A 13,682-nucleotide genomic window follows, 5' to 3' on the forward strand; every position below is an offset into this window, starting at 1 on the left:
TAAATAACAAGAATGTTTATTTTAGTTAACATGCTGCATATTTCATATCTGCATTGACATATTCATCTAATTACATTTATAATGAAGCTAACAAAGCATTTAATCTGCATGTTGGATCAGTGGATTGTCAAACACCACTGACTTGATCATGTCTCGTCTTCTTCTTCTTCTTCTTCTTCTTCTTCTTCTTCTTCTTCTTCTTCTTCTTCTTCCTGAAAAGAAACACAAAGCTAAGTTACAGATTATTCACCACAGAAACTTTAAAAACACCTCCAACCTGAAGTGTAAAATGCTTTTCAGGGCTAAAAGCCTTTTTAGGACCGTCGTAGCCTCAAGCTTGTTAGAAAGCCTTCAGACTGGCACAATCTTGGCACTAACCCCGGCTTTGGTCGAGGGCAGGCCTGTTCAACTTCTTTATAAGAAGGGCCAGATTTAAAATAAAGAGGTGCAGAGAGGCCGAACTTTTACACACCCAATGCAATATTTATATTTTCTCCACTTTGTTTATTAGTTTGCACAATCATTTCAATCATTTTCTCTTCTCTACCTTCTCCAGGATGTCTTCCATGTCTGGAGGAGAGTTTTCAGCCTCCCCTTGTGAAGGCACAAGTCTCTCCTCTGCTGTTACGTCACTGTCAACCGCAGCCGAGCTATCAGCCTCGTCTGCATCCTGAGGTGAGGTGGTCAGAACAGTTCTGGTTATGCATTATACAGATGTGTTCTTGCATTTCTATCTCTACATTCTCAACAGTCTTCCCTCTGGCTGACTTTGTTCTTAAATTCAACACTTGTGCTTCATCTGGACTCAAAAATCGAGCAAAGAATGAGACAGAAATATTCTGCAAATTCAGCTACCTTCTCCTGGTCCTGCAGAGGTGGAGAGGCTGGTTTCTGTGTCTCAGGTTCAGGTTCTGTCGTCTGTTTATCTGTAGAAAATGTCTCCTCTGGTTCGACTGCTTCGCTCTGTGAATGACCAGCTTCATCTTCATCAACGTGCTGTTGAAATAGAGTGAAAATTAGTAGATGAGTAGATCTTCCTTTGTTCAGCCTCTTTATCCTGCATCTCTTACATCCTCATGGCACCCTGAAACAGCTTCACATCACCTGTATTTCAGCAGCCTCACCTTCTCTGTGTGTTGCTGGTCAGGGGAACGAGGGCTTTGTGTGTCTTGTATCTCTTCTGCTTTGTCTGTTTGTAAGTCATCAGCGTCTCGGCTCTCAGTCTGCTCAGATTCGGTGGTGTCAGCTTGATCAACCACCTGCAGAGAAGTTGTGACACACATTATTTTGTAGCTGGACCATTATTGTGTCACATATGCTCTCGCATTACCTCTACCTTTTTCAATTTGAGATTAATGAAATGTTTTTAACTGAATCATCCAAGTTAACAGTTGTACATCATCGTCACCTTGTCCTCGTCTTGGTCAACTTCTTTCACTTGATTGGCACTTCTCTCTTCTACATGATCGTCACTTTGCTCCCCCTCTGTTTTCTCTTCTGCTTCATCGCTCCTCGGCTCCACTTCATTTTTTTCAGCAGGCATTTCTGCAGACTCCTCTTTGACCTCGGTGCTGAGGCTACTGGCCTCCAAAGGATTTCTCTCAGGGGACTCTGGATCTGTTACCGTATCTTTAACCTTCACCTGGCGACACATCATCTCCTTAAACCATCTGATGACTATTTCCACACCATACAAGTTGAGTCATGCAATAGAAAAGTCACTTTGCCCCGCCACCAAGAAGTCCAAACCAAAAATCACAGGAAACCAAACCAAAGAAGTGATGACGAAAAGATCAAGGAGGCACCACCACCAGAGGCACACAGATGTGAGATCTACTTGTTTTTCACCTCCGGTTCAGTGCCATTTCCTGCAGCTTCAGTTTGGTGTTCGACTGTTTCCTGCTGGTTTTCTGGATCAGGGGTTTTTGGTTTCTCTTCTGACACAGGTTTGTTGTCCTCAACAGCTCCTGTTGTGTCTGATGAGGGTCCATCAGACCCTGTAGGCTCCTTCTCAGGGATCTGTTGATGTGGTGGTGTTGCTCAAAATGTCAAGTAGAGTGTACATTACAGTGATGACTTTGCTTTTCTGACCTTCCCTCTTTTCTCCCTTTGTCTGATGTAGGGTCAGGGTTAGTCTGATGCTTAAAATTAACTTCTGAAAACAGTAGAAAGTAGTAGTTCACTCACCTTCTAAAGGCTAACTTATGTCTAAACAAAGCAGTACAGACTCAAACGATAAAGAAATGAAAGTGGTTTAGCAGGAGGTTTCAAATGAAGAAATGTTCACTGTTTATAATTTTAGTCTAAAGCACACAAACTGAGCGTGTTACAGGGATTTGGACACACAACCTACTTTTTTAGACTCATCCAGTTCCACACTGATCTTTTGCTCCTCCTCCTTTAGCCTCTCCTGGTGCAACGCCTCCTCTTTGGCTTTTTCCCTCTCCTGCTCAAGGAGTGCCACATTGGCCTTTATCTGCAAATAAAGAAGTGGTACAACAACAAGGCTTTTGACTCTGAGTGAGAAGAAGAATCCTACTACACCTTTAGTACCCTTAATACCTGCAGATCTTTTTAATGACACCTTTTAAAGGAACAACTTCGAAGGCTTGTGAAGGGTTTGACCCTCTGACCTTTTATTTCTGATGAACCTGAGGCAGACATATCTCTCCAGACTCTGTTGGCAGTTTATAAATGTAAGCCAAAGTTAAACGGTGACAGTCTTTGTGTTGCCACCCACCCCAATAAGCTTTACAGCTTTATAGCGCTCAGCCTGAGGAGATTAGACTGTCTTAGTCTGTGTCATCCTACTGCAGGTCTTAAAACCTATTTGAAGATCAGGGCATTGAGGTAGTAGTAGTAGTGACAGGGGAGGTACGAACAGAAGTAGCTTTCGTTCTAGCGTCTTGTAGTGGGGAGGGTTTTCTGCTGCAGCATCGCATTTACAAAATAGCATCTGATTAGTTGTTTTTCCATCCTGTAGCCAGTGGGAGTAGTATTAACTTTACTAGAGTAAAAATAGCAATACTACACTATAAAAGTAGTCCATTACAAGTAAAAGCTAGCTTAACTTGGTTTAAATGAAAGGATGTAAGCTTAAACCTGCATTTACTGGATTTTAGGCCCCTCGGGGGCTGTGCAAACAAGCTGTAAGTACAATAAGTTGAGTTTACAAAGTGCTTTGACAGACAAGCAAATGCAGGAATCTACGCAGGTAGAATTAGAGCTAACTTTCACCACTTTATACACTATTACTTACAGGATTTCTGTTCTTTATATCCCCAGAGATTAGTCCAAACGCATTCAGCTCTCTCATTCTGTCCCTTTGATCATTTTATTCGTTGGCTAATTGGCTCATTAATTAGTCATATTTGATGCCAAGCACAGAAATACTCTTATTTCATTAAAAAGTGTCAACTCAGGCTGTTTAAGCAGGGGGCATTTAGGATAGTCAAACTGACAACTGACCTCCAGAATTAATCATCACGTTTTTTCCCCTGTACTTTTTTTTTTTATTATTATATATTATACATAATGTTTCTCTTTATTTTTCTAGAAAAAATAGTTAGATCCCTCAGACATAGGGAATAATGTTATTTTGCAAACCTGGCCTTGTATAGTCAGTAGCTATTGAATAAATGAGGTGGATTAAAAGTGTAAAAATATCAGAAAATAGAGCTCAAGAACAGGAACTCAGACTTATAGGCCTAGTTGAGAACATTACTTGGTGTATTAGTTACTTTCTTTCATAATGTTAACAGTTAAAAATGTCAGAATTAGTATAAATGTGCTTAAAGAAATACAAAGTAGCTCGTCCCAGTGTACTTGCTGTGTAATGCTGCCCCCTGCTGACAGTCAACCTACACAGCAGCTCACCTGCGTGTCGTGCTCCACATTGGAGTTGTACTTGTACAGCCAGTGGGCGAGATACAGGATGGGGTCCACAGGCCGCTGCTCGGACACTTCAGCCAGGCCTTCTGCCAGACATTTCCCCAGGTGTCTCTTTAAATACTCTGAGTCCATGTTTTGTTTTTCCTGCGTGGAAAAAAAGAGCTAATTTATTTAAGCTAGCAAACCACCGCCGTCGTGAACCGTAAAAAACCGGCGTCAGTAAGCAGGAACTTACGCAAAAAACAAGTTTTATTTTCTCTTCTAGACGTTAATGTTCAGCTGCGCAGTCAGTAGTTGTATTTTAACTGTTTATTATTAATATAATAAACCAAATGTCACAACTCGTTTAACGGTTTAGCCACCAAACAAGCGTTAACCGTTGAGAAAACAAACCTTTTTCACCGAGCGTCCGGATGTAGCGGTTTTGTCGCCATGGTAACGGTGTCACGCCAGGAATGCTCCCCACAATCCTTTGGTTCCTACCACAACGGGCCCACTGCTACTAGTACGAGTACTACAACTAAATAATAATATTTATAAGCAATCAGTGATATTTGTCTAGTATTTTGTATTCTGATATTGATTAGTTTAACCCTCATGCAACTGTTGATACATTTGATGTATTTTAAACTTTAATTTCTAGGTCATTTTGGCTGTATTAATGCATAATGCATACATTTTAGCAAAGGTGTTTGTTATTTCTTTTTCTTTTAAATTTTAACCTCAGCTCATATAATACACTGTATATCACAGACAGACAGATAAGACTGTTGTACATATTATGAACCATTAAAAACCATTAATACTATTTTTTTTTCTTGACCTACTGCCATTACAGCATAAATCATGCATCTCATGCTATCAGGCTTTCATTCTCTGATCCTGGAGTTTTTGTAATTATTACTATTTTTTACCTGTACCATTTCCCTTGTGTCCTGTAGGGGGCTTTGCCTCATAATAAAACTTAATCCTCATTGAACTGACACAAGACCACATTTAGTACAAATAATGTTCCATGTCAAAAACTACCATAACAATACTGTATGTCAAGTATATGGAAAATAACTTTTTTTTTTCATTTAATAAAACAGTGGCATCATGTAAACAAACAGGTTTTTAAAGGGTTAAAATCCTGAAAATGAATGAATATTTGGTATCAGGACTGATGTTGCTTGAAAAATGTAACCCAGTGAAAGTTTAAAAATATTTTAATATATAGTATTTTTAAGGCAGTTTTTGACACTGCACTGTACTTTTTGTTTTAGGTTGTAGAGGGCTGGATTCATAAGTTTTTTTAGTCATACAATCTTACAAACAATTAAGCAATAACTTAAGACGGCTACGGCAAATTGATTAAAAGTGAAGCCTTGTCATCGCTTATTATCTTAGCCGTTTTCAGTAGTGTGCCCACTTGGTGGCATGAAAACACTGACAACATGTCCCACAATCTACCCTTACATGCCACCACATACGTGTTCATGAACAATTTGGATCCACTGTATCAAAGGCTGCACTCAAATCCAGGCAGTTAAACACAATATCACCAAAAGCAGTTTCAGCTCAGTGATATCAAAGTCTGAGAGTCATATGAGCAGACTGAGGAATATTCTCATACCAGTTTAATATCTTTGATAGTGACAAAGCCTCAGTCGGATTTCTTCAGTATATAATGCAATGATTTTTTCTCGCACCGTGTCCTGAAACAGGGACAGTTTGCTTACATGGGAGAGGAGAAGGTGGGAAAATTTGCAGCGAGCTCCAATTCCAAGAAACAGATGACACCCGGTTAACATTTGTAATCACAGATATCGTTTTCCTTGTATAATCATACTACACACCTTTCAGCCAAATATAGCCTTCACGTCGACAGGAGGACTCACCCAATCAGTGCGCTGATGCAGTGCTGTCCCTCTCACTGAATATGAAGAGGGTTTTTGATCAAATCTAATAAAATAATTGAGCAGTTTGACCTTTGACAGCTTCACTCCAACATCATTAAGTGGGTTGTCTGTCTTCTTTCTAGTCCAAACATCAGATATTGGTCCTTAAAAAGTTTTTGGCTATCAATCTCTACTTTCATTAATCTTAAAGGAGCTCTATGTAAAAACTTATAGCAATTTAAAGGTTTTTATCACTTTTTTATTTTTATAGACCACATGTGAGCAGACTGTAATGGAAACCTTCCCCGTCTCTCTTGGTTTCCTACTCAAGCCTGTGGACGATTTAAGTTGTTTAAAGCTGCTGGACTGTGGATTTCTTTGCGAAGGACTCGGGTCTGATTTTATGTAGCAGTCCGAACGATGTGACTTAACGCACGTTCTCGAGTGCCTCGTCTCGGTGCCTCTCTCTGCTCCACTAACAGACAGAAACAGTCGCTAACGTTTTTTTTTTCTCCTTCTGACAGGGAAAGATGTAGAGTTACCAACAAAAACTAATAGGCCTACAGGTTTGAGTAAAAAGACTAAATAGTCAATTAAAAATTAGTATGCTGCCCTCTAGTGGATCTACTGGCAACAGATGTTTTGGGGGAAAAAAAACCTTAATACTTTTATTGTCTAATTATTTGTGTAAAGAAAGACCTTTGTTGTAGGCCAAACTTAAAGCTTTACAAACAAACTGTTCATGAAGGCTCCTTTATCACAAATCATCAAATACACAAGAAGCTTCTTAAAATGTTCCTTGTCTTGAGAAATAAAGGCTGTCATCCTCCAACACACGATTCACCACTGAAAAATAGCAAAATTCAGTCAGTTGTCAACAGTTTCAAGCAAAATCTTGCAGCTTCATCAGTTAGTGTGTGATTAAAATTAAGATAAGTAAGATTTTTGGTAGTTATTTTTATTGCACATCCACAAAAGGTTTCTGCTTTTTGGCAAATGTTTTTCACATCGATTATTTAATTCTGTTTAAACAAGACCTGGATGGATTAAATAAAATATATCCTATCAGTCTGTGCATGAGTTAGGAAATGTATAAAGGTACATGACATATCAGTAACTCATAAATCAAAAACACGTGACGAAGTTAGGCGAAAAATATTAAATAAAACATGTTTTATGTTAATAAATGAGGAAACTTTCCTTATAATCTTCTTCACAACAACAGTTTCATTCATACATATATATAAAATCAGATCTTTGGGGCAGATCAGCTGAATAAAAAAACCTTTACGATGAGATGAATCTGCGCTCACAGATCTGCAGCAGCTGCAGCAGCACGACGCTCCTTCTGCGCTGCAGCGGCACTTCAGGTCAAACACCCGGTGACGAAGTTGTAAATGCGCCAGACCGTCGGAAATGCGTGCAGGAGCGACCAGCTGTGTGGGAACGGGAAGCGGCTCCGCTGCTGAAGTGTCAAAGGTCTGATCTGATCCTACCTGCAGCGACCGCTCCGGTTTCACTGCAGGACACCAGTGCGTCAGCAACAGCTGTCCCGCAGCCCCGCAGCCCCGCGCTGGCTGCCAGAAGGGGAGAATTACGTCCTCGGTGTGAGGCTTCACGCAACACTTGATTTTTTTAAATTTTTTTTCTCTTCAGTTTCTTGGATTCTGTGGAAATATTTTTGCTTTATCGTGCAAGGTAAGCCTCCACCTGCCTGCTGATGTCCTCTTAAAGATGAGCTGCATGAAAGTCAGGTTATAAAAGCTTCCTGTCGGGCTGCAGGCTGAAGGAGCTGCACGAGTTTTGGGGCTGTTTCGTCTTCACTGGTGAGTTTGCTGTTTTACGCCTGCATGAAAAGGACTTAGTCGGCATTTTCCTGGTTTTAAAACAGCGAGGCAGTTTTGATGTTTCGTGTAATGGTTGGATTTTCTCTCTCCATTTGAACATTGCTGAAACTTACAGTTTTCCTCGAGTGGCAGTAAAGCTGTTTGGTGTTATAGATCAGTTTCCAAGAGAATAAATGGAGTAATTAATGCAAAGAGGTGTTTTAATAAGAGCGTCTTTGTCTAATAATAAACACGAACCTGTAATGGAGCTCGGGTCAGATTTGGAAGAGATTTATGGCTTCTCAGCGGTGTTTTTAAACGTGTGTTTGTGTTGTGAAGGTGCACACACATGCACAGGGTGTTTAACCGCTACTGTATCTACAGTGTGACGGGGGAAAACTGCGCATGAGCATCACAACAGGCTCCTGTCTTCACCTGCCAGGTGAATATCTCGGCTGTCATGTCCAGTGTGGACACTTTGCAACCTTCTCAGTCCCCACCATGCCTCCTCCCACAGGGGGCAAAGGGTTATTTTTAGCCCATGTCTTCATGGCAGATGGGCAAGATACTGTGATGCTGTGGATGCTCATACCCCACCATTTCTCTGCCGTTAATCCGCGTTGCCCATATCAGAGGTGTGGGACTGCAGAGACAGCCTGGCTCCATGCAGGCAAAAGCAGATCTCTGAATACAGTGAAAGACAACTGATAGTCAGATTAGATCCTGAAAGAGTGCATCTGAAACTCTTATGTAACAGGATGGAGCCCCAGCAGTAGCCTCACTGCAGATTTGAACGTGGCTGGGGGTCCTCGGGTGGTGTTTTTAAGTCCCTAGAGTGAGTTTTGTTTGCATTTTCCTTAAATATTTCCATTTTATAATGTTCTCTGTGCTGCGTTCTCCTGACAGTCTTTTATTTGTTGTCACATATGTGGCAGAAAATAGATATTTCTGTAGCGTCCACCATGCGTAATATGTAAAGATATGAAGATGTATCTGGGGTCTTCCTCTGCCTGGGAGCGTTTGTGTGTCTCGCATCACATGTTCTTGGACGCAGAAGGTGTCGGTTTTGAGTTTCTTTCACCAAGTGCGACCATGTGACTGCTTGGCCAGGCCTCTGTATTTTCCAGAGTATTCAAAAGGTGAAATAAGGTTAAAGATAAGTACGACTTTTTTTTCTTCAAATTTGTTCAATGTCCTTAGTTTGGGTTGGTTGTGTTCAAAGTGCACTTATGTTGTTTTCTCCATCAGAATAACAAGGTTTCGTTTCAACCAGATGGTCCGAACATGAGCAGCTCCGTCACCGACGTCTGTGTTTTTGAAGGAGTTGATTGGTGTTATGAATATGATAATAGCTCCCCCTGGTCCGTCACAAGCTGGATGGAATATTCTCCGTATCACTTCCACATGTAATCTACTCAGATTTCTGTGCAGTGAGTGCAAAGGCCAAATGGGTCAGTTTGAGACAGTACGAATCTGTTTAGAAAGCTACAGCAAAGAGCTACAATATTCCTGGTGATCCAAAAAAAGTTCAACTTACAGCTCAATTTACTTTATTGGTCATCTACTAGTTTGGATCCAAGACTGTGCGGCCGTTGACCCTGAAGGCTCATATTCTGCTAGAAACATTCTATTATTATGTTATTATTATCCGGCAGGCTTATGTGGTTGTCCTGAAACATTAACTTGGCCACGCTCAGCCAGAGACACATTGTTTGGCTGCATCCTCTAATAAAAGTCTGGATTTATAAATCAGTAGGCCTATATGTCTCTGTTAGCCCCCCGGCTGCACCAGGGAGATTACCCGAGGTCTTCACAGCTTTTCGGTATGCAGCGACAGAGGCATACCGCGAATGACAGCAGCTGTCCTCTTAGCAGCAACATAATGCATGTAGGGATGTATTGCAACTGAGTCTGCCGTGCACACATCTGATAAAGACATCAAAGGTGCTTGACCCTGAGTCGTTACGGAGGCCACAAACATGCTGACGATTTCCAGCCTGGTTTGACTTAGCATGCGGCGATGATTTTGAAAACTGCATCAGGTGGCAACATACGGTAAAATGATGCAGTGGGAAGCAGGAACAGGTGGAGGGAGGTCTGTTTTAATGTGGCTCCCTATAGGGTTTGAAATACAAGGTTAACTGGTGGGTGACAGGGTGTTGAAGCAGTGTTGCGATTTGACCCCGTGAGAAAACAGGGGGAACGGGAGCACGGCAAATGTCAAAGGACGTGTGGATAAAAGCTCTTGTTTGCTCTGTAGATCTGTTGTTTACAACTTGACCACATACCAGGAGGGGGTAAGAGCTGTATAATGAGGGGAGTGAGATGTTTGAACCCCCGGCACCTTCAGGGACACCAGAGTTGAGCCAGTAAGTCATTAAAGTTGATGAATATATAGGTCTTTATGTCACTTAACATGTTCTCTATTAAAATCAGCTTTAGTACAGGACAACGTATAGGAGACATTTTCGGCTTATCTCTAAGTTGTCCAGGGAGTGGCCTCGGTAGTTTCCATACTAGTATGACTGATGAATGATGACATTTTCACAGGAAGTACAGAGATCAAACGCAGCCTCTCTTCCTGCACGAACTCATGTTGCACGTGTGACAAAAGCCAAAAGCCAGTTCGGTTAGTTTCCGGAGGTGAATATTGGCATTCGCATTCCGCGGCCGGCTAGTGTAACGAAGAGGTGTCTACATTACTCCGTCTATATCCTCAACGGGAATGTCAGAGGTCACATGGCCTTCAGTGACATGCAAGGTGATATATATATTACTGTCGGGGAAGGCTTCTGAAACCCGTCATTGCCCCGCCCTCTTCCTCAGTATGCCTGCCGTCCACAGTGTGACTGATCCAGCAGGGTCGTGTTGATTGTCTTCTGCTGGAGTCTTAAAATCAAACCAGTGGTGCAAAATATCCAAGTAGATTTACTCCAGAACTGTGTTTAAGTAGCATTTTGACTTTATATTTTATACTCTGCTTGTACTTTTCACTGCACTGCATTTATTTAACAGATATAGTTACTAGTTAGTTCACAAATTGAGATTTTGCATCAAACTAGAATCACCAACTTGCAACTATATATATGTCCAGACTCTTAGTATATGTGAAGACTTTGAAGGAATTTAATAAAAGGGTTAAGTGTATGTTTTGGGGAAAAAGGAAGTTAGTGCTATATTTACGTGATACCAGTCAGAAACATGCTGTCACCACGTATAGACTATTTTTACAGAGGACAGATGGAGAGCTTCTTCACATGGTGCAACGACAATCACCCGAAACTCAATATCCGCAAAATCAGTACGCTTGTAGTGGCCGACAAACCTTTAAATATGGATGTTGCTGCAAAGAAGCTACTTATAATTGTATTGAATTGTAAAACATGGATGCCTTAGACACTTCAAGCAGCACATAAGATCTAGAAAATCACTAGACATTTGTGTCTAGTAGCAGATTAATTCTTGGGTTAGTGGAAAAACATGTTTGTGACCTTTGACCACCAAAATCTAAGCAACTCATCGTTGAGTCCAAGGGTGATGTTTGTGCTGAATTGGAAGACATTTCTTCAAGGTGTTCCTGAGATATAACGTTCACGAGGCCTATAATGTGTGGAGTGACAAGCCCAAAACATAATGCAAGCGCTGGTTTGGTCGTGGAGGCATGAAAACATGAAATAAACTTACAAGATACAACACAACGTTAAGATTGAACTAGTGGAGTTGTTAGCTGTTGGTTAGGTTTAGGCAACAAAACTACTTGGTTAAGTTCAGGAAAAGATGACGTTACGTATGTGACATAAGTTAAATAAATTCAAATAAAGTTTAAACAAGTCAACACTGACTTATCGTTGCATACGGGACATGAACACCGGAGTCAACATAATGTATTTGCTTGACCCATCCATCAACCCCTTCCTCCACCTGGCTGGGACTTTCTTGCTCTTTATATGTCACCTGACCTTTTTTATGAGGGGTTTTTTGGATGCGTCCGAAGAATCACCTGCAGGCAATTTGAGTCTTAAGTCAGATAGAAGCACCTGGGCTTTTTCTGGACATGTTTTATGATGAGTTTAGGCGTGATAGACAGAATCTATTTTAACTGATACTGAATATCACTCTTGCCTGTACTCTTGGCCTGTTAGTGTGCACAATCATGCACTGATAAATGTAGCTACAAAACTCAACACGGCGGCAAAACATATTATTTACCTAACTGACGTGGGAGACAAGGCAACAACCGCTTGGCGAGGACTTTTTTGAGATTGGCAGGCTTTCAACTGAGCGACCAAGCTTTTTTAAAAAAGAACATTTGATGGCCTCAGCAGTAACGGTGTGATGTAATGCAATCAGGAAACGTTCACCATAAGCCATGGAGAAACACATCCATTCTCAGGATGTGTATTTTAAGGTTGGCTCACGGTCGAGTGCAGCGGGGCCCACGGCTCCCAGATTGGGGGTTTTGTAACGGGACGATGAGGGGGGAAACTAGGTCTTGGAAGGTAGTGTGAAGTGAGTATTATTGGTAATAAATCTAAAAGCTTTCCTGTGTATGAAGGAAATACTAACCCATGTAGTTTAACCACTTGAGGAGAAAAGAGTCCTTGTCAGTAGTGCTGGAGTGATTAGGAATGAGGGCTTTGACGAGTGATAGTGTTAAGATGGAACGGTTGTATGAAAGAGGGATTTAGAGCTTCAAGTGTCATGTAGCGGGATGTCGAGGGGGTTGTCAAGTGCGGTTAAGGGTGCAGAGTCGGAAGCTTAGTGTGTTTGGAGCCCCGTGTAAAATAGGAGGTAGTAGAGAGAGGAGTCAGCTCGGTAAGATAAGTTGGCATGCTGTCCTGTTTATCGGAGGGATGTGAGGCGCAGAGCGAAGGCACAGCCAGGAAGGAATGAGCAGAGTCATCGGGCCTCTGAAACACGACGCTCTGTCTTGATTGCCTGTAGCAGCTGGGCAGCCACCGTATCTGTGTGAACGTGTGCGTCTCCTCACATGTGTGTGAATGCATAATTTTCTGTTCAAGTGAGCTGGTTTGAGGGGGTATTATCATACATTGGTGTGTGTGATCACTGTGCATCAATGTGTGTGTCTCTTGTTGCCATGTTGATCGCTGAGCCTGATCTCTTTGCCTTTGTATGTGCTCTTTTTACAGTCTCATAGAAGCTCATTTGTCTGTTTTAGTGATCAATGACATGTCTATTTTTTTATGTGTAGTCCCTGTATTTTAGTTTTAGCAAATCCAGACATTATTGCAGATTAAATCGGATTAAAAGGCAACAGCAAAAATGTAATGTTTTGTAGAACGTGCTTACTTTGATTGATCTGTGTTTCTGAGGGATTTTGCTGCACAACTGCGTATTCAAACAACTTTCTTTAGAGGTCCAGTTTGTAAAAAGTTGATGTGTGAGTCTCATTCCCAACTTCTAAGATGACGCTTTAGGATTGTAGGTCGGGTCGTCCACCATCCCAAAGTGTCAGCATTGGACGGGTTTTGAATTCTTACAAATTGGACCTTTAAATACATCTATTGTTAGATTAAGGTCAGCTTTTAATCATGCTGTGTTATTTTCAGTGCATATAAAAGCTAATTTACAACTAACCAATTAATGCAACATGCAACCTGCATACTAATGTTGCTGTTCTTTGGCAACAGTTTGCCCCTCAACTTTTTTTAGTGATTTGGAGATTTGTACATACTTATACGTTAAACACCATCTTCAGGTTAAGTGGTTTTAAATTGAATGATAGTAACTAATATTTGTGAAACAGTGTTATCTCTTGGTTTATATTCAAGGGTACATGCTATGTTTTGACGATTATTGAAAGGATTCTACACAAAGGCTGGATAATGCATCACTCTATTAAGTCCATGAAAGCAGGGGCCTAACCTCAGCTGCTCCAGACGAAACCACACTGGTTGCTAAACGCATCAAAGGATGTAAGCAAATGCCACTTGGAACCGATATGGACCGTCTGCTAATCTAATATGTAATCTGATGTACACAAGTAATGTCATGGGCTCTTTAGAACGGTGGGAAGGTCCAAGCTCTCGTCCTGAGTGCGTCTAGTCATTTTGTATCCATCTTG

The 13,682-nt window shown here is 41.3% G+C and overlaps 2 protein-coding genes across 7 annotated transcripts in view; one reads left to right on the forward strand and one right to left on the reverse strand.

Moving 5' to 3' along the window:
• The window catches only part of dydc2 (DPY30 domain containing 2), a 23,537-nt gene continuing 9,855 nt past the window's right edge, over positions 1–13,682 (reverse strand). Inside the window, exons 1-9 of one of the 4 annotated variants that reach the window (XM_084342729.1) lie at positions 4,285–4,372; positions 3,877–4,035; positions 2,354–2,476; positions 1,849–2,019; positions 1,409–1,642; positions 1,125–1,259; positions 856–996; positions 548–670; positions 1–212 (exon numbers count right to left, since the gene is read on the reverse strand). In XM_084342729.1, coding sequence (XP_084198855.1) covers positions 147–212; positions 548–670; positions 856–996; positions 1,125–1,259; positions 1,409–1,642; positions 1,849–2,019; positions 2,354–2,476; positions 3,877–4,023 — 1,140 coding nt within the window. In that variant the 5' untranslated portion in view covers positions 4,024–4,035; positions 4,285–4,372 and the 3' untranslated portion in view covers positions 1–146. The other 3 variants (XM_084342728.1, XM_084342727.1, XM_084342730.1) reach the window with 3 other exon arrangements.
• scn4aa (sodium channel, voltage-gated, type IV, alpha, a) overlaps positions 6,729–13,682 on the forward strand; it is a 22,593-nt gene continuing 15,639 nt past the window's right edge. The window contains exon 1 of one of the 3 annotated variants that reach the window (XM_084342723.1): positions 6,729–7,469. The gene's annotated coding sequence lies outside the window, so the exon portion shown is untranslated. Of the gene's footprint in view, positions 7,470–8,157; positions 8,433–11,811; positions 12,107–13,682 lie in introns of those variants that run through there. The other 2 variants (XM_084342725.1, XM_084342724.1) reach the window with 2 other exon arrangements.

Source organism: Pagrus pagrus (assembly GCF_965226575.1).
Source record: "Pagrus pagrus genome assembly, chromosome: 21".
Classification (NCBI taxonomy): domain Eukaryota; kingdom Metazoa; phylum Chordata; class Actinopteri; order Spariformes; family Sparidae; genus Pagrus; species Pagrus pagrus.